Here is a 20,167-nt window from a genome sequence, read left to right on the forward strand (position 1 = left end):
CATTCCTCAGGTGAGGCTCGGCTGCGCGGGTCGGCGGGTCGGAGTTCCTCTGAGCAACAGCTTCTTCTTTCTCCCCAGGTAGGAAAAAACCTCTCTGATCCGGGGGGGTTTCTTCTGAGAATACCTGAGAGACTTCACGTGCACCAGGACAAAGAAACAGCCGCGCTTTTCTTCACCCAGAAGTAAAGGTGGAAGTCAAACTGGTTTATTTACCTGGACACCAGGTGAGTTGATTGGAGGGGGTTCTTTTACAATGAAACTCTCGTAACAGCATTCATTCATTCATTCATTCATTATGATGAATGTGTTTGCGTTTAGGGTCTCTGGACTGCTTCTGTTGCTCCAAAGAGGGTTTAAACAATCAGAAAATACACTTAAATTGCGTATATTTCCGATTTTCTCAGGTTTTACCTACAAATAGTCGAAGAACAAGACATTTATTCTCAAAAAGCTGCACGAAATGAATTATAGCGATATCCAACAGCTGACAAATGTTATTAACTTAAATAATCGTAGAGGTCATTTTGTTATATTTACATGATAAATATAATAGCAGGTGAATAAAATAACCACGGAGCATCAAGCAAGGAAATGTGTTAACATAATTTGTTAAAATCGCAGTAAAAACGCTCGTATTTGGTTGGAATGTGTCAAAAAACGTCAGAAATTACCTGAGAACTGCTGAATTATTGATAAGTATTTGTGATTTTTACAACCGTTTCGTGAAAATAAGGTTAAGTGTAATTTTTATCACAATTTCTCTACTTTTAAAGTTTAAAAGCAGAGAAATTGTGATTAAAAATTACACTTAAAAAGATCACCACCACCTGAAATCTCCACTGATGATAGTCTAAATTAGATTAAGGTTAGGCAAAGGGCATGCATCAGTTCATTCAGGTGATTAATTAAAGATCCAGTCAATAAAATACATGTATTTGTACAGTTTAAAGCATTATTTATGTTATTTATGCGTTTTTCATCATAAAAAATAATAATAATAATAATGCGGATGGTTTCAGCCCCTGCTCATTTCTCATTAGCCCCTGATGTCTTTGGATCCTAAAAACGCCCCTGTTTTAAACTATGTTTGTTTCAAGTTCTGGCGGGTAGCAGCGAGCTGACAGACAACAGAGAGATGATGAAGTTGTTGTGTGAGAAACGGACCGTGACCGGTTTCCAGATGGTTATCATTTAGGGGTTGAGGCTTTTTAGAAGCCCAGAGAAGAAAGAAAATCATAACAAACATAAAATGTAATGACAAGATATGACTTGTCTCTTGGGAAATTGATGCAATATATGAAAAAATAGATATAAAAATAGTGAAAAAAGCCAAACTAGTCCACTGCTGCTTCTGTGTCGGGTATTTTTCCTTAACAGATCAGCAGTGAGCTGCAGAAATACTGAACAATTAAAACCTCAGCAGTGAAGGAAATGTCCATCCTGAACTGGTCATAGTTGTTTTACAGCCCTCAGGAGCGCCTTTTACACGTTTTCTTCACCGGAGGTTCATGTTTGCCTCCTCTGGTGAACTAAAAATAAATTCCTGACTGGTCATAAGAAGAAAATGTAACTTAATGTTAAGTTAAAGTCCCGTTTCCGAGGGGTGGAGGAAACCCACACGCCCAGACAGCCAGACGGCTCGTCTTTATTATTTTAATGGCTCATTAATGACAGAACAGAAACACACAATGCTCCTGCGTGTCGGACTCTTTATTAAAGGCCTGTCGGCCTCGGAGAGGCGATGGCGTCACAAACTCGTTGGACAACACCAAAGTATGTTTGAAAGAATTACCTGGGATTTTATGAATCACCTTAGTCGAAACACAACCAAACAAACACAGTTGACCAGGGTGGAGAACGTCAACAGATGATTTCACCTCTGTGACAAGATGACATGAAGTTTACAACATCTTCTCTCATCTGTTTTGAAACCAGCCTATATCTTTCCATCCACTGATCTCTGTGAATTTACAATTAATACGTTTTGCATCACTTTTACAATAAAGATTACAGCAATATTGTGAAATAACTACACAGTAATTTACTGTAATTTCATATTTGTGATATTACAAGACATAGTTGTTAAAGCGCAACTGTAACTTTACAGCTTCAATGGCAAAGTAATAACTGTGATATTACTTTGCTGTACATCATTACAACAAGTACTTTTACAGTGTATAAATATGAAAATAATGCTAAAATTGAACATTCATTTTCTGTGAAAGCAATGCAAATTAATCGTATATCTACTGTGAATTCATTGTAAAATTCAAATAGAGTGTACAAACACACAAGCCCAGAAACTAAAGTTCCACCTTAGGAGAACCGTTGTACTTTAAATTAAACATGAATCATTTTGAGGGATTATTAATCTGTCAAATCAACCCTGGTTACACATATTTTTTAACATACAGCAAATGCTAACTTCAATAAATTCGACCTTCTAGTCATAAAATACAGTTTGAGAAATGATGCAATAAATTATGCAAAAATTATTATGCAAAAATGTCAAAGTCAACAACCGATGTCATTATTCAGCTGAGGAAATCTCTTAACAGTAAGAGGATGGGAATAAGACCTATGTGGCAAGATAAGAGAAGGGAAAGAGTGATGAAGTCAGTCATCAAGTCATCATGCTACAGCGTTGTATAAAAAATATTGTGCAAAGTTGTTTCAAAAGTACTAAAAGAACTACTACTACTACTACTACTATTACTACTTCTCAAAACCGACTGTGCAGTCAAAGTCCATAAGTTTCCTCTCACATGAGGGTTCATTCATTCTCAGCAGTTTTGGTTTAATCAAATGGCCAAGGCTAAATTTTCCATCACAGTAATTAAAAAAAAACAGTGCTATCTGTCATTTGGACGAGGTTCAGGTTTAAAAAGTTGGATGTTGAAGCAGGAAATTGCCATCGGCAAAAGCTGAAGGTGTTTTCCTGGCCCGATTCCTCTGAAATTATTGAGCAAATAGAGAAAACGACGGGTTGGGACACAGTCAGTGGGATGTGATGACAAACGGGAGCTTAAATCTCCATTTACAGGCTGGTGTGTGAGAGGAGAGGGGACGCCACACCTGCGGCGCTCACGATAACGTCATGACACATTCACCTCTGGAGTGACTTTGACAGAGGAGTGAACCTCAGAAACGGCTCAGAGATGTTTATATGATCCATGAAGACACTAATCTAAAACACGTGTTAAAGAGCAGTTTAATCAACGACCGGTGGGAAAAAACCTGTATTTTGTATTTCTACATTTCATGTAGGACACGTCAAAGGGCTTCACAGAAAGACGTTACAAAGTGCATTAAAATGTAAAATGGTTTAAAAGCAGGAAAAAAAATGATAAAGAGACACACGAGTTAAAAAGAAGAATCAAACAGAAGAAAGTTATAGACAGTAAATAAAAAGGGTTTCAACCTTCATTTAAAGCAGCTGCCCTGAAGCATTCTGGGTAAATTGTGAAAAGTTTAAAATTAAAACTTAATTGGCTTAATTTAAAGAAAAACTAACTACCTAATATTAATTAGTTTTCTGTTTCTTGTTCTTCAGCTGGTTGTTTTAATCCTCCTGGCGTCCAGACCTGCGTTGTTTTTTTTAAAGTGCTTTATGAATAAAAGGTATTTTAATTGAGTCAGACACAAATTGAATGAACCAGCGTATTTTTCCAACATCCACTGATACATTTTTCACTGTGAATTTACAATAAATATGTTTTGCATGACTTTCATAATAACGATTACAGCAATATTGTGAAATAAGTTCACAGAAATTTACTGTAATTTCATATTTGTGATATTACAACACATAGTTGTTAAAGCGCAACTGTTTACTGTAACTTTACAGCACTTTAAGTAATTCCTGTGATATTTCAGCCTTTTGCTGTACATCATTACAATAAGTACGTTTACAGTGTATATTGTGAAAATAATGCTAAAATTGACTATCTGTGAAAATATTGCAAATGAATATTACATTTACTGTGAATTAAAACCAATAAAATGCTAAATTAAAAGTACAAAATAAGAGCTCACCTTTCCCCGAAGACATCACATAAAAAAGAGGGAAAGGGCTTTGTCCCTCCTCCAAATAGTGTACAAAAACACAAACTCAGGAACTAAAGTTCCACCTGAGGAGAACCGTTGTACTTTAAATTAAACATTAATCCTTTTGGGGGATTATTAATCGGTCAAATCAACCCTAGTTACACATCATTTTTAACATACAGAAAATGCTAAGAACTTCAATAAATTCAACCTTCTAAATACATTTTGAGAAATTATGCAATAAATTATGCAAAAATTATTATGCAAAAATGTCAAAGTCAACAACCGGTGTCATTATTCAGCTGAGGAAATATCTTAACAGTAAGAGGATGGAAATAAGGCCTAGTTGGCGAGATAAGAGAAGGGAAAGAGTGATGAAGTCAGTCATCAAGTCATCACGCTACAGCGTTGTACAAAATCTTGTTGTGCAAAGTTATTTCAAAAGTACTAAAATAACTTCTATTACTACTACTCAAAACTGACTAAACTGCTGTAAATAACTAGGATGCCCACTCAAGGTCCATAAGTTTCCTCTCACATGAGGGTTCACTGTTGCCTCTTTCAGGATTGATGCCCTGGAAGCTCCCGTTAATGAGCAAAGGTTCAGTTTTAAATAACTTATGTGTTGCAGGCAGCATTTATCAAGGTCTTCACCTTCACATTTAGTTGGGCCAAGGCCATATTTGGCTGCTCTCAGTAGGTTTGGTTTAATCAAGTGGCCATGGCTAAAATTTCCTTCACACTAATAATAATAATAATAATAATAATAATAATAATAATAATTACAAAAAAATGGTGCTACATCTGTCATTTGGACGAGGTTCAGGTTTAAAAAGTTTGATGTTGAGGCAGGAAATCCATCTGCAAAGTGTGTGTGGAGCAGAGCTGAACGTGTTTTCCCGGCCCGATTCCTCTGAAATTATTGAGCAAATAGAGAAAACGACGGGTTGGGACACAGTCAGTGGGATGTGATGACAAACGGGAGCTTAATGCTCCATTTTCAGGCTGGTGTGTGAGAGGAGAGGGGACGCCACACCTGCGGCGCTCACGATAACGTCATGACACATTCACCTCTGGAGTGACTTTGACAGAGGAGTGAACCTCAGAAACGGCTCAGAGATGTTTATATGATCCATGAAGACACTAATCTATAACATGTGTTAAAGAGTAGTTTAATCAACGACTGGTGGGAAAAAAACCTGTATTTTGTATTTGTACATTTCTTGTAGGACACACGTCAAAGGGCTTCACAAAAAGACGTTACAAAGTGCATTAAAATGTAAAATGGTTTAAAAGCAGGAAAAAAAATGATAAAAGAGACACATGAGTTTTAAAAAGAAGAATCAAATGTAAGAAAGTTATAGACGGTAAATGAAAAGGTTTTAAACCTTGATTTAAAGAGGACCTGAAGCATTCTGGGTAAATTGTGAAACGTTTAGAATTAAAACTTAATTAGCTTAATTTAATGAAAGACTAATTACCTAATAGTATTTTAGTTTTCTGTTTTTGTTCTTCTGCTGGTTGTTTTAATTCTCCTGGCGTCCAGAACTGCGTTGTTTTTTTTAAAGTGCTTTATGAATAAAAGGTAGTTTAATTGAGTCAGACACAAATTGAATGAACCAGCGTATCCTTCCACCACCCACTGATGCATTTTTCACTGTGAATTTACAATAAATATGTTTTGCATGACTTTCAAAATAACGATTACAGCAATATTGTGAAATAAGTTCACAGCAATTTACTGTAATTTCATATTTGTGATATTACAAGACATAGTTGTTAAAGCGCAACTGTTTACTGTAACTTTACAGCTTCAATGACAAAGTAATTCCTGTGATATTACAACCTTTTGCTGTACATCATTACAATAAGTACTTTTACAGTTTATATTCTGAAAATAATGCTAAAATTGACTATCTGTGAAAATAATGCAAATTAATATTACATTTACTGTGAATTAAAACCAATAACATGCTAAATTAAAAGTACAAAATAAGAGCTCACCTTTCCCCAAAGACATCACTTAAAAAAAGGGTGTTGTCCCTCCTCCAAATGGTGTACAACAACACAAACTCAGGAACTAAAGTTCCACCTGAGGAGAACCGTTGTACTTTAAGTTAAACATTAATCCTTTTGGAGGATTATTAATCCGTCAAATCAACCCTAGTTACACATAATTTTTAACATACAGAAAATGCTAAAAACTTCAATAAATTCAACCTTCTAAATACATTTTGAGAAATTATGCAATAAATTATGCAAAAATTATTATGCAAAAATGTCAAAGTCAACAACCGGTGTCATTATTCAGCTGAGGAAATATCTTAACAGTAAGAGGATGGAAATAAGGCCTAGTTGGCGAGATAAGAGAAGGGAAAGAGTGATGAAGTCAGTCATCACGCTACAGCGTTGTATAAAAAATCTTGTTGTGCAAAGTTATTTCAAAAGTACTAAAAGAACTACTATTACTACTCAAAACTGACTAAACTGCTGTAAATAACTAGGATGCCCACTCAAGGTCCAGAAGTTTCCTCTCACATGAGGGTTCACTGTTGCCTCTTTCAGGATTGATGCCCTGGAAGCTCCCGTTAATGAGCAAAGAGAGGTTCAGTTTTAAATAAAGAAAGAAAGACGTTACAAAGTGCATTAAAATATAAAATGGTTTAAAGCAGGAAAAAAAATGATAAAAGAGACACATGAGTTAAAAAGAAGAATCAAACGGAAGGAAGTTATAGATGGTAAATAAAAAACCTTGATTTAAAGCAGCTGAGAGGCCCTGATGCATTCTGGGTAAGTTGTGAAAGAGTTTATACATTTAAACTTAATTAGCTTAATTTAAAGAAAAACCAACTACCTAATCGTAATTAGTTTTCTGTTTCTTGTTCTTCTGCTGGTTCTGTTTTATTGGCGTCCAGAACTGCATTGTTTTTTTGTTTTGTTTTTTTAAAGTGCTTTATAAATAAAAGGTAGTTTAATTGAGTCAGACACAAATTAAATGATCTAATACATCCATCCTTCAAATTAACGTCCTCTAGACTTCTTTCTCTGACGATCCTTCAACACTTCAAGCTGCCGTTACGAGAGATTACGTTTTGAATGAAGATGTCATTTTAGGGCTTAATGTTGGCAGCCTTTAATGACGCCGTAGGCGTTTTATTCGTATTTGATGTATTCATTGTTGCTATAATGAAGGATTAAATAAAGAAAATAAAAAAACTCCAAGTGGATTTCTGCTCCGTAGCTGCAGAGTTGAGGGGAAACCTGAACCGCGAGGTTCTCTTCAGAGCCAGGAGTAACACGTCTGGATAAAAGCGTTTATTTTGGCTGAAGTTTGTTTTTTTTTAAAGGTTTTATTACAAATGGCTTCTGTTAACAAATTAACGCCGTCTAAAAGGACTGAACAATACTTAATGTGCATGTTCAGATATGAACTTTCCCTCCTCTTTGTGTCTGATTTTCTCTGCAGCCAAGATGAAAATTGCATCGTTTAACGTCCAGAGGTTTGGCCGAAGCAAAGTGTCGGACCCAAATGTCCTGAACATCCTGGTCAAGGTAACGCCGCCGGACTCACCTGTTCTCACCCAAACCTTCTATTGGCCTTGTGTTGAAGCAGAAGACTCCAATATTCATTTTTTTATGCATCCCTGTAGCTGATAAAAGCCTAATTTGGACTTTTGACTTTAATTTTTTTTTTTTAATTCTGTCATCCTCACCTCCTTTGGACTGACTGATTACACATTTTGAATTCTCTCTAAAGTTGAACCTCCAAATCTAAGACGAGTTAAGCTTGTTAAATGTGTTAACTTATCTCCTCTTATCTTCCAGATAATATCTCGCTATGACATCATAGTGATCCTGGAGGTGGTAGACATCAGCGGCGAGTCTGTGGAAACGCTCATGGAAGCACTCAACAAGTAAATCATCATTAATATCACATATTAGTGGCTTTGTGGGCATGTACTCGACCCTAATGTCATGTCAAATGTGTTCTTGGTTTATTATGTTCATGTCGGTTTGACAGTGGTTCCCAAACCTTTTCTTGGTTTATGACAAACCGAGTATTTAGTCCCCCGTATTTGGGAAATCTCCTCCAGTTACCAGCCCCCAAAAGAGCAGACACTTCCACCTTAAATGTACAGCACCCTGGTAAACCTCATCCATCCATCCATCCATCCATCCATCCATCCATCCATCCATCCATCCATCCATCCATCCATCCATCCATCCATCCATCCATCCATCCATCCATCCATCCATCCATCCATCCCTGCCCCCATATAATATAATACAACTCCCCCATCTTTTCACAATACCACAATACCTTTTGTTAATACTTGTATTTAAATTTCTGTGTACACGCTGACAACTTTTTCTTTTTAATAGTGTTTTTTTTATACATTTTGTATTTCTTATATAGTGTATTTTCTTCCAAACTGCGGATTCTGAGAGATTTCTGCCCAGGAAGTCCAACGTGTCTGAACTTTTTGCACAAATGTCAAATAAAACACCTTGAACCTGGAACCTTATCAGGACATCTACAGGACTGTCTCAGAAAATTATAATATTGTGATAAAGTCCTTTATTTTCTGTAATGCAAAAATGTCATACATTCTGGATTGATTACAAATCAACTGAAATATTGCAAGCCTTTTATTATTTTAATATTGCTGATTATGGCTTACAGCTTAAGAAAACTCAAATATACTATCTAAAAAAAATTGAATATTCTGGGAATCTTAAACTGTAAACCATAATCCGCAATATTAAAATAATAAAAGGCTTGCAATATTTCAGTTGATTTGTAATGAATCCAGAATGTATGACATTTTTGTTTTTTTAATTGCATTACAGAAAATAAAGGACTTTATCACAATATTCTAATTTTCTGAGACAGTCCTGTATGTCCTTTATGCTCAGAGGCCGTTCTACAGTCTCTTGGGGCCCTGGGCACAAATTCACATAGGCCCCCTCCAAACTGCCCCGCCCTGGGAACCACTGGTTTAACATGCTAGTTCCCGTTGTGTTGAACTGCATCCATCCATCTCCGACTCTCCGAATACACGCGGTTTTAAAAGGATGATTATTTGTTTTTTACTGTCTAAATCCGTCCCGACGTCTGTCTGCTCAGGTCCAACAGGAAACATCACTACACTCTGAAAATCAGCTCCCGTCTGGGCCGGACAAATTACAAGGAGCAGTTCATGTTCCTGTACAGGTGAGAGTTCACCAGCTGTCTGACTCAAAGTTACCGCTCTCATCGGGATGTCGGTTAAAAGTTAAATCAACTTGTGTTGCGTAACAAGTTTATAAGCTGACTATAAGTCGCATGTGAACAACTGACCCTCCCGTCATTATCGTAGTCTTTTGTCCGCCAACGGTGGCTCACCTGGTTTCCATGGCATGAATCAAGGTGTGAAGGGTTGTGAAACCGTCTGGGGGAGGACAATCGAGGCCACACCCTTTTATTGAAGTGAAATCATCTTAGGGCTGGGCGATATGGACCAAAAGTCATATCTCGATATTTTCTAGCTGAATGGCGATACTCGATATATATCTCGATATTTTTTCTGTGCCTTAATTGGGGTTTCCCCCAAAGCATTATACCATAGCATCTCTGTTAGCATCTCTGTTAGCTTCATTTTTTTCTGAGGCAAACCCTTAAAAAAACAGTCAGTTTTAATACAAAGCCTCGTGCCAAATGTCACACAGGTACATTTATTAACAGAGGTCTGCACAATATCAAAATGTATAAAACAAATGAAATAAAAATAAACTGCCTGCATATATAGAATAAAAATGCTTCTTGAATAAAATAAAACAAATATCCCTTTCCTGCATAACAATTAAATTAAAATACACTAGCAATTAATACAATGTAGACAGTAACAGGCAGACTTTTCCACTGAGGTTGACAGTTGTGCAAATAACAAAACATTTGTGCAAATCTCAAATAAAACATTCAAGTCAATTTGTCCCAAAATAAGCTATATCAAAATCATTAAAAAAAAAATGTAAAAAAAAAAAGGAAAAAAATGTTAAAAAAATGTAAAAAAAAAGAATTTTTTTTTTTTTAAATCGATATAAACGATGTATTCTCTTACCATATCGTGTTTGAAAATATATCGATATATATTAAAATCTCGATATATCGCCCAGCCCTAAATCATCTTAATTGCCGTTTTTTTTTCTCATCAATTTCATATGAAACACCCCGAATAAATAAACATTTATTCATTGTGTGTGTGTGTGTGTGTGTGTGTGTGTGTGTGTGTGTGTGTGTGTGTGTGTGTGTGTGTGTGTGTGTGTGTGTGTGTGTGTGTGTGTGTGTGTGTGTGTGTGTGTGTGTGTGTGTGTGTGTGTGTGTGTGTAGGGATGACCTGGTTGACCTGGTGGGGTCCTTTCAGTTTGATGATGAGGAGATGGAGGGGATGGACGTTTTCGCCAGAGACCCGTACATCCTGAGGTTCAGATGCTTGAGCACAGGTAGGAGGATCCAGCATTTTGACAGCTGGTGTGCACGTGCTGGGTCTGGGCCAGCCCCTCCCGGGGTTCACTGCCTGGAGCACATGCCTCACATGGTGCTCCTCTACTGGGGGTGGGGGTGGGGGGGCAGGGCCTGGGGCAGATGCTTTGATGTTTTACTGGCAAACTAAAGTCTGGCTTTGATTTGCTGCTTTTTGGGCAACAGAGTCCCTGGATCACGACTACAGGGGGCGATAATGAGCCCTCAGATCCGTCTTGCAGGAAACTTCACATCCAGTAGGAGTTAAGCCTGAATTAAGGTTCTGCGTTAAACCAACGCAGAGCACACGCCGTCGCTGTGACGCCGTCGTGAACCCTTCGGACTTCTCCGTCACTCCATTTCGTTGCGGTGCAATACCTAGGGTTGCCACCCGTCCCGTAAAATACGGAATTGTCCTTTATTTGAGAAAAAAATGTTGCGTCCCGTATTGAACTAATACGGGACACGATTTGTACCGTATTTTCATTAACTTTTACACCATATTCTAGTTGAATTATTGAAATAAGTTAACTTTTACACCATATTCTAGTTGAATTATTGAAATAAGTTAACTTTTACACCATATTCTAGTTGAATTATTGAAATAAATTAACTTTTACACCATATTCTAGTTGAATTATTGAAATAAATTAACTTTTACACCATATTCTAGTTGAATTATTGAAATAAATTAACTTTTACACCATATTCTAGTTGAATTATTGAAATAAGTTAACTTTTACACCATATTCTAGTTGAATTATTGAAATAAATTAACTTTTACACCATATTCTAGTTGAATTATTGAAATAAATTAACTTTTACACCATATTCTAGTTGAATTATTGAAATAAATTAACTTTTACACCATATTCTAGTTGAATTATTGAAATAAGTTAACTTTTACACCATATTCTTCACCTGTAGGCTATATTATACATCTGGGCTGATATGGACATACATAGCATAGGAGGATATTTCAGTTGCTAGTATGGTTGGCAGTCTCTACAGTTATGCTAGTTCAATGCTATTAAAGCACTTTAAACTTTAAATCAAAGCATTTAGTTTTTTCATATAAAATAAACACATTTTTATTCAGTTTAGAAGTTTTGGGGCTTTTTTTTTGGCTCCTGCGCTGCTGAAATCAGGGCGTCCCTTATTTCTATTTCTGAAAGGTGGCGACCCTAGCAGTACCCCCCGTGACCGCGATCTTTTCCTGAAATGGTTTATCCGACTTTTTCCGGTCACAATGAATCAAAGAGATAAGGACAACTATTGTGCAAAAAACCAAAACAAAAAAATCACACATAGACGAAGAAAAGAGCCCTGAAAGTTCACTACTGCTTCAAACCGGAAACCGCAAATGCGTTGCTTCCAAGCGAACCAATCACAGCCCTCTCGTCTGCATTTGGTCTGCGTCGCCTCGCGTAGTTACAATTGGTTACAATTTTCGGGAGGTGACGTCAGTGACGGCGTGTGGTCTACGTCGACGCGTACCACACGCCATAGGCACGGCGTCGTTTTGACGCAGAACCATAACTCAAGCTTTAGTTAAGTAGGCTTGTCCCGATCAGGATTTTTTAGATCCTGATCACTTGAGTTTGAGTATTTGCCGATCCCGATTTTTCCCGATCCGATCACTTTTTTTGGCTCCCGATACATTTCCGATACTTTTTCCCGATCAGATACATTTTGGCAATGAATTTTTTTAAAAAAAGAAAAGAGGACTAAAACTAAATTATCCCAAGTTTCTTTTATTGTCCATTGGAGAACAACATGGACATATATTTCAACAAAGCTTATCAGCTCTGGTGCTGCAAAATGTAAAAACATGAAATTGTAAACTAAAACAAAAAGTGCAGAATAGTGCAATAACAAAAATAAATAAATGTAACTCCAAAAAATACTTTTTGGCTTAACCTTAGTGCAACATCTGAATGGCATGAAATGAATAACAGCAGCTTAATAAACATGAACAGATAGAACATTTCACAATTCAAACATGTAAACCATGTTAGTTTCGCTTACTTCGTAGGAAGGAAGGAAGGAAGGAAGGAAGGAAGGAAGGAAGGAAGGAAGGAAGGAAGGAAGGAAGGAAGGAAGGAAGGAAGGAAGGAAGGAAGGAAGGAAGGAAGGAAGGAAGGAAGGAAGGAAGGAAGGAAGGAAGGAAGGAAGGAAGGAAGGAAGGAAGGAAGGAAGGAAGGAAGGAAGGAAGGAAGGAAGGAAGGAAGGAAGGAAGGAAGGAAGGAAGGAAGGAAGGAAGGAAGGAAGGAAGGAAATGAGAAAAGGAGGAAGGAAGTAAAGAAGGAAGGAAGGGAGAAAATAAGGAAGGAAGGAAGGAAGGGAGAAAATAAGGAAGGAAGGAAGGAAGGGAGAAAATAAGGAAGGAAGGAAGGAAGGGAGAAAATAAGGAAGGAAGGAAGGAAGGGAGAAAATAAGGAAGGAAGGAAGGAAGGGAGAAAATAAGGAAAGAAGGAAGGAAGGGAGAAAAGAAGGAAGGAAGGAAGAAAAGAAGGAAGGAAGGAAGGAAGGAAGGAAGGAAGGAAGGGAGAAAATAAGGAAGGAAGGAAGGGAGAAAATAAGGAAGGAAGGAAGGAAGGAAGGGAGAAAATAAGGAAGGAAGGAAGGAAGGGAGAAAATAAGGAAGGAAGGAAGGAAGGGAGAAAAGAAGGAAGGAAGGAAGAAAAGAAGGAAGGAAGGGAGAAAATAAGGAAGGAAGGAAGGGAGAAAATAAGGAAGGAAGGAAGGAAGGGAGAAAATAAGGAAGGAAGGAAGGAAGGGAGAAAATAAGGAAGGAAGGAAGGAAGGGAGAAAATAAGGAAGGAAGGAAGGAAGGGAGAAAATAAGGAAGGAAGGAAGGAAGGGAGAAAATAAGGAAAGAAGGAAGGAAGGGAGAAAAGAAGGAAGGAAGGAAGAAAAGAAGGAAGGAAGGAAGGAAGGAAGGAAGGAAGGAAGGGAGAAAATAAGGAAGGAAGGAAGGAAGGAAGGAAGGAAGGAAGGGAGAAAAGAAGGAAGGAAGGAAGGGAAAAAAGAAGGAAGGAAGGAAAGGAGAAAACAAGGAAAGAATGTACGAGGGGAGAAAAGAAGGAAGGGAGGGAGGAAAGAGGAAGGGAGAAGGAAGGAAAGAGCAGAAAGAAGGAACAGGAGAATTAGGTCATTTTGACCCAAAGACAGTAAGTTAACCGGTCCACATTCTTGTGGAGGGTTCCCCTGGATTACGGGAGGCCAGAATCCCTTATACGGGGCTGCCGTGTCCCGCTACAGCCGGTGTCGGAGCTTGGTGACATTGTCGGCTGTGAGTCGGGCTTGTTATAGTATTTTTAGGCCCAGGTGAGGAGCAGAGGGGGTCCGGTCTCAGATTTGGGGCTCTTGCTTTTTGCAGATGATGTGGTTCCGTTCATGTGGCTTCATCGGGCCAATACCTTCAACTCTGGAACGGCTTGCAGCCGAATGTGGAGCCACCGGGATGAGAATCAGTACCACTAAATCTGAAACCGTGGTCCTAAAGTTTAAGCACCACTGACTCGATCTAGAATCGTATTCTGGGATGCATTTCAATATCAATCATGAGGTTTTGAGGTGAAGACCTGTTTTGAGGTCGGTTCTGAAGGTGTGGTTGAGTTTAGTCAAGTCAACTTTGTCAATTCAACACAATACAGGATCAACATTTTCATCCTCAAAGGCCTTACGGTGCAGCAGCTAAACAAAAAAAGACACAATGTGCCAATCTTAAAGAATATAAGTATAAATAAGAAAAAAACTATTTTCAAACGGAGTTTAAAGGTTTCTCAAGCAACTTTTAGTTTTAGTTTTTTTTTTTTTTAGTTTAGAGTTTATTTACAAATAATTAAAAAAACACAAATACAGATAATAATCAATCGAGGTTTGTAAAATGGGACTCCCCAGAAGCTACTGTAGCTTATGAATAGGGGCCCAGTCACACAGCAGAACAACTATAAATTACACATATAATACATATACATACAGTATAATAACCTTATAACCTAAATAAGAAAAAAAACACACCAAAAAAAAAACAAAAAAAAACCCTGAGACCTCGTCAGATTTCCTAGATACAAATATATTCTTAAAACAATAATAAAATAAAATAAACTTAATAAAAATAATACATCAGGTATTGGTACATAAAAAAATTAATAATTTAATAAGAGACATAATTTAATAACAATGTTTGTTTTAGTGTTTTTTTTTAAATTGAGAGAGATCCAGACTCTTTTATAGCATTACCAAGCTCATTCCAAATTTTTGGACCTTTTGCAGGTTACACTGAAACTTGTACATTTCAGTTTCCTTTTCTTTCGCTTTAAAAGTTGTTTTCCCCTTGTGGCGTGTTCATGAGTGGGAGCATAAATGGGGATGAGATGACAGAGTCTGTCATTGAGTCTAAAAACTACATTACTTGATCCACTTTGCGGTGCCCGAGGGGGGAAATGTCTCTGCAGAGATCCATACCCCACTAGCAACCCACTTATTTGACAAATACTTTAACACTGTTGGGTTTGTGGTCTCCATGTGGGTCTCTGTGAAACATTTTAGCAGCCGCAATTAAACAAAACCACCATGAAAGAGGAAAAATGTGCTTCATACAGCAGCTGGATGTTTTTACTACGACTCTAATGAAGGCCATGAAACCTAAAACATCAGTCTGGTGTTTACGGAGTCCCGATCTCTGTAATTTTAGGTTCAGAGGAAGAAATATGTCTGTAAATGAGTGTGATATGGTCTGAAGTGTGTGTCTATGTCCTCGTCGTAGTTCTGAAGGACCTTGTGTTGATCCCGGTCCACACCAAACCCGAGGACTCGGATAAGGAGCTGGACGAGCTTTACGACGTCTTCCTGCACATCAAGAAGAGGTGGATGACAGACGTAAGGACGCAACTCATCGCTGTATAAATGTAAATCTCTGCACGTCCGAAAGCGTCACCGATCTCCCTCCCGTACCGCAGAACGTGATGATCCTCGGCGACTTCAACGCCGACGGCGCCTACGTTACCAAGAGGGACATGAAGAGCATCCGCATCCGCAGCGACAAGAACTTCCACTGGCTGATCGGAGACGACGTGGACACCACGGCCAACACCGGGAACGACCACACCTACGACAGGTAACCCGGGGCAGCGGCGGTTTCCTTCTTCTTTTTTTTAAAATTTATTTATTAACATACAGTGCAAACAACGACAAAAGACGACATCAGTTTTGTGCGTGCGTGTGCGTGTGTGTGTGTAGATAAGGTGATGAAAGTAGATACATAAATTGACAATATTAATTCGAGAGTAAATAAGTTAAACAAATAGATAATTATCATATAGAGTGGTGTAGCATGATATAATATAGAATAATAATATAGTAATATCCTAATATAACATAATTTTTATAAAATATTATAACATATAACCAAATTATATCACCATACTATTATATATAACAATATAATAATACTATAGTTTAACATCCCATGAGATTTCATAACTTAATATAATAATAAACTATGAAACAATACATCATGATAATGCCAAGAATAATTATTAGAATTAAAATTGGTAATTTATATATTGCAAGCGGCGGTTTCCTGAACGGGTCATGTGTGAGAGCGGCTGTAACAGCTGACCTCGTCCTTACGGCACGTTTCCACTAGCACCTAATCGGCTCTACTCATCTCAACTCGGCCTGGTTTCTTTTCCACAACAATTCAGCACCTGGAGCAGAAGTAGGAGGTTGGAGAAGCTGCTGTGACGTATTTGATTGTGTATCTAAAGGAAGAAGACAACAACAGTAAAGATGTAGAACGTGGAGGAGATGATAGATGTGCTGCTGGGTCTGTGACTTGTGTTTGATATCAAGTTAAAAAATGAGAGTGAGAGAAGCTTCAAGCGGCAACGCTTTTTAATTTTTTTTAGTTTATCTCGGCGCTGCTGAAAAGTCAGTTGGAGCCGCGAGCAGCTATGAAGTGACAGAGCTCCTGGTAGATCTGGTCGTTCCTTATCGCCCGTCTAGATCCCTTTTTAATTCTCTCCTTAACCTCCAGGTTTATGAACATCTGCACCTCAGAGTTGGATCAGAAACAGACTTCTGCTGCCATTGCCTGTCGAATAAAATGAACAAGAAGCTCCGTCAGAGTCGCTCTTTCACTGATTTCCACCTCCTGATTCAGACGTCTGACTCCAACCCCCCGACCAATCGGTGGCCTGTAGTGTGATGATGTCAGATTCAGCTGCTAAGAACCTCAGCAGAATAGATACAGAAAAGTATCCACTCGGCACGTTAGAGCCCTAGTGGGAAAGCGACAAACCGAGTGGAGTCGAGCCGGGCTGAGTAGGTACTAGTGGAAAAGTGCCATTAAAGGGATGAGAAATGAACAAAATTAGGCAAAACATTTCTCTTTTAGAGCTCACTGCTGGACTTGAACCCTCAACCAGCTACACTTAAATCATTTCAATCCCCTACGATGAGGCTGTTTCCACCAGTAAGGGGATTTCTGCACCGCAGATGGTTCCCATCAGGCCGGCAAAGCTCCTGGTCTGAATTAGGAGTTTAAAGAGAAAAAAAAAACCTTTAAAAATTGTTTTCTTAATGAGATTTGTAGTAGCTTTTGCAGTAAAGATGTAAAACAGCATCAAACTTCCTTCAGTTATTAGAACCATGTAGAAATTCCTGCAAAGCCCTTCACGATGTTTCCAAATCTCTTCTTTGTTTTCCTTCTACACATGTGAGCAGCTTGACTTTGGTAGTGTTTGTGGGGCAACGTGTGTTGAATTACTCGCCTTCGGGAAGTATGTGAAGTATGTGCGGCCTCTGTGTTCAGGATCGTGGTCTACGGGGACGACATGCTTCGTGCTCTGGTCCCGAGCTCCGCCAAACCCTTCAACTTCCAGGAGGCTTACGGACTCAGCAATGAGCAGGTCTGTTTGGCTCTCCGCGCCCTGCAGGAGACCTGGATGTGATGTAACGTGCTCTTTTCTCCTCCTAAAGCTCTCAGTGTTGGCACCATAAAAACATGTTATAAAATCAGCAGAAAGCATGAAGATACCTTCTGGAAATGCTGGCGTTCCTGGTGCACGTCCCAGTTCTCAGAGACGCCGCATGCACATGAATCTGAACATATTCAGAGATAAAATCAGTGTTGTGTCCCATTCAGGGATGGGAATCGAGAACCGGTTCTTGTTCGGAATCGGTTCCGTCTTTCAATTCCCTTTTCTTTATATACAATTTTATATATATAATTTATATATAAATTATATACAAAGACAAAACAGACAAGTCCTCCAATATACATGTATCATAAAAATAGATAAATAATGAACCACAATAAACAAAAATGTAATTAATTTCAGTAAACTTAACAGAAATAGGGAGAATAGTGCATAAATAATGAATAAAAATTAGGGCTGGGACTTTATCGCATTAATTACGATTAATTAATTACAGAAAAATAACGCGACAAAAAAAAATAACACATTTAATCGCAATTTACTTTTGCACTCCAAACAGTGTGGAACGTTTGTCATTGCACGAGTTCCCGGTATAAGTTCCCCGTAAAACTGACGAATGGTACTCAACAGGATTTCTTAATTTTACTAAACAAAAACAAATGTGTTTAAGACAGAGAGTTTACAAAAATTCCTGAAAAAGCTTGAATATAGCTTGAATATAGCTAACTTGAATTTAAGTTTGTGCCCTGTGGACAATGCAATCATATTGCTATTATTCACATTGCACTTGTTAACACTCAGTTATCAAAATAAACAAAATTTTGTTGTTTAAGCTCATTTATGTGTCAATTCAATGATTCAGTCGTATAAGAAAATGCATTTAAATTGATAAATGTTGCTTCTCGTGTCAAATATTGATATGCGATTAATTGCGATTAATTAATTACAAAGCCTCTAATTAATTAGATACATTTTTTTAAATCGAGTCTCACCAATAATAAAAATACATATAAAAATACATTTGAAAAAAGTAAATTAAAAAATGTTAAAAAATAATAAAAATGTAAATACAGTATTCTTTAAAAGAAAAACTCTCATTTATGAGAGAAAAAAAAAAATTTATATATATATATATATATATAAATTATAATATTAACACATACATACACACAGGGGTGCAACTACCTACTTTTTGAGGGGTATCGTTACAGGTTCCCCTGTCCGTCCTGATTCTTTCTCTCTCTTCCTCTCTTCTTTCTTTTCTGGGGGGGGGGGGGGGTTGAAGGAGCAGAGGGGCCTAATCAGTGACGTGCAGCTGTTATTAATCATATAAATTGATTGATTGATTGAAATCCTTATTTCGAGCAAACATAAAAAACTATTACACAAAACAACAAAAAAAAAGAATATAAATAAACAGTCATTTAAACAAAATCAAAGGGAAATAAATTGTCATGCCCAAAAAGGAATAGGAGGAAGTAGAAAAACTTTGAGGTCCTACCCCTTGTTTCTAATTCCGTTTTGCTTGAAAAATAAAAATAAGAAAAAAATATAACAGCAAGCTTAACTAAAAGAAATTATACCTGTTATTACCTTATAAAATAGTACAGCACTTCATTGCAATATTATACCTCAGCCTTATAAATATGAATATAGTTGAGCATTATAAATATTATACCTGAGTTTTATAAATAAATTATATACCAGAGCAATTATAAATAATATATATATATATATATATATATATATATATATATATATATATATATATATATATATATATATACATACATACATACACCTTCTCATAAACAATATAATCAGTATTATATATACAATTTTATATACACATTATGCTGAATCTCCACACAATCACTACCTCATGTCTCCTCTTCCCTGTATTTGGCAAAAATCTTTTCTTTGTATTTGCTTTTGAACCTGTAGATGGTAAAATACACATAAACGCTGTTAAATACTGAAAATGCACACTCCATATAATTTCCCCCGTCGCTTTGGCGCCCCTATGCGTCGCATATACTGCATACCCACTTTTTGCGCCACTGCATACACAGTAATAGATGAATGGGATATCACATGCGTGTCCAGACTGCCGTCAACACTAAATCCAGTTTTCCTTGGGTGGGCAGAGCGTGTCCGTGGGTGGACACTGCCCCCCCCTGGTAACGCCCCCGAATGTCATTATGTCCTTAACTAATAACACTGCAAGTAACTAATTAACTAACATCATATTAGCGCCATTTGCCACTTTTTTCCCCAAATGAGAATCGAAAATGAACTGGAATCGTATCAATTCCAATCCCTGGTCCCATTAATTTAATTTGGCATCAAAACAAACCTGTATGAGTACAAATGTCCCATTAAATTTCAAAAACTATGAAGTACAAATTTGAAATCTTTTCAGTTTTTGTTTAAAACTATTTTGTGAAACAGATTTGTGCTTTTATCAGTGGATGAGGTGTTAAAGGATGCTGTTGTCTCCTCGGGGACTTGTCTGCATGGCTCCAGCTGCATCGCCGTGAATGATGCAGCTTCAGTGTTTCCTCCTTCTCCAGGCGCTGGACGTGAGTGACCACTACCCCGTGGAAGTGGAGCTGAAGTCACTGCCGGAGATGCAGGTTCAACCCCACGGTGAGCTGCAGGACTGTGG

The 20,167-nt window shown here is 37.6% G+C and overlaps 1 protein-coding gene across 3 annotated transcripts in view; it reads left to right on the forward strand.

Moving 5' to 3' along the window:
- LOC133448291 (deoxyribonuclease gamma-like) overlaps positions 1-20,167 on the forward strand; it is a 21,233-nt gene continuing 1,066 nt past the window's right edge. For 2 of the 3 annotated variants that reach the window (XM_061726682.1, XM_061726684.1), the window contains exons 1-9: positions 1-224; positions 7,514-7,599; positions 7,873-7,961; positions 9,176-9,262; positions 10,418-10,530; positions 15,324-15,436; positions 15,517-15,674; positions 17,373-17,469; positions 20,073-20,148. In XM_061726682.1, coding sequence (XP_061582666.1) covers positions 7,519-7,599; positions 7,873-7,961; positions 9,176-9,262; positions 10,418-10,530; positions 15,324-15,436; positions 15,517-15,674; positions 17,373-17,469; positions 20,073-20,148 — 814 coding nt within the window. In that variant the 5' untranslated portion in view covers positions 1-224; positions 7,514-7,518. The remainder of the gene's footprint in view (positions 225-7,513; positions 7,600-7,872; positions 7,962-9,175; positions 9,263-10,417; positions 10,531-15,323; positions 15,437-15,516; positions 15,675-17,372; positions 17,470-20,072; positions 20,149-20,167) is intronic. The other variant, XM_061726683.1, reaches the window with a different exon arrangement.

Source organism: Cololabis saira, chromosome 8, assembly GCF_033807715.1.
Source record: "Cololabis saira isolate AMF1-May2022 chromosome 8, fColSai1.1, whole genome shotgun sequence".
In the NCBI taxonomy this organism is placed as follows: domain Eukaryota; kingdom Metazoa; phylum Chordata; class Actinopteri; order Beloniformes; family Belonidae; genus Cololabis; species Cololabis saira.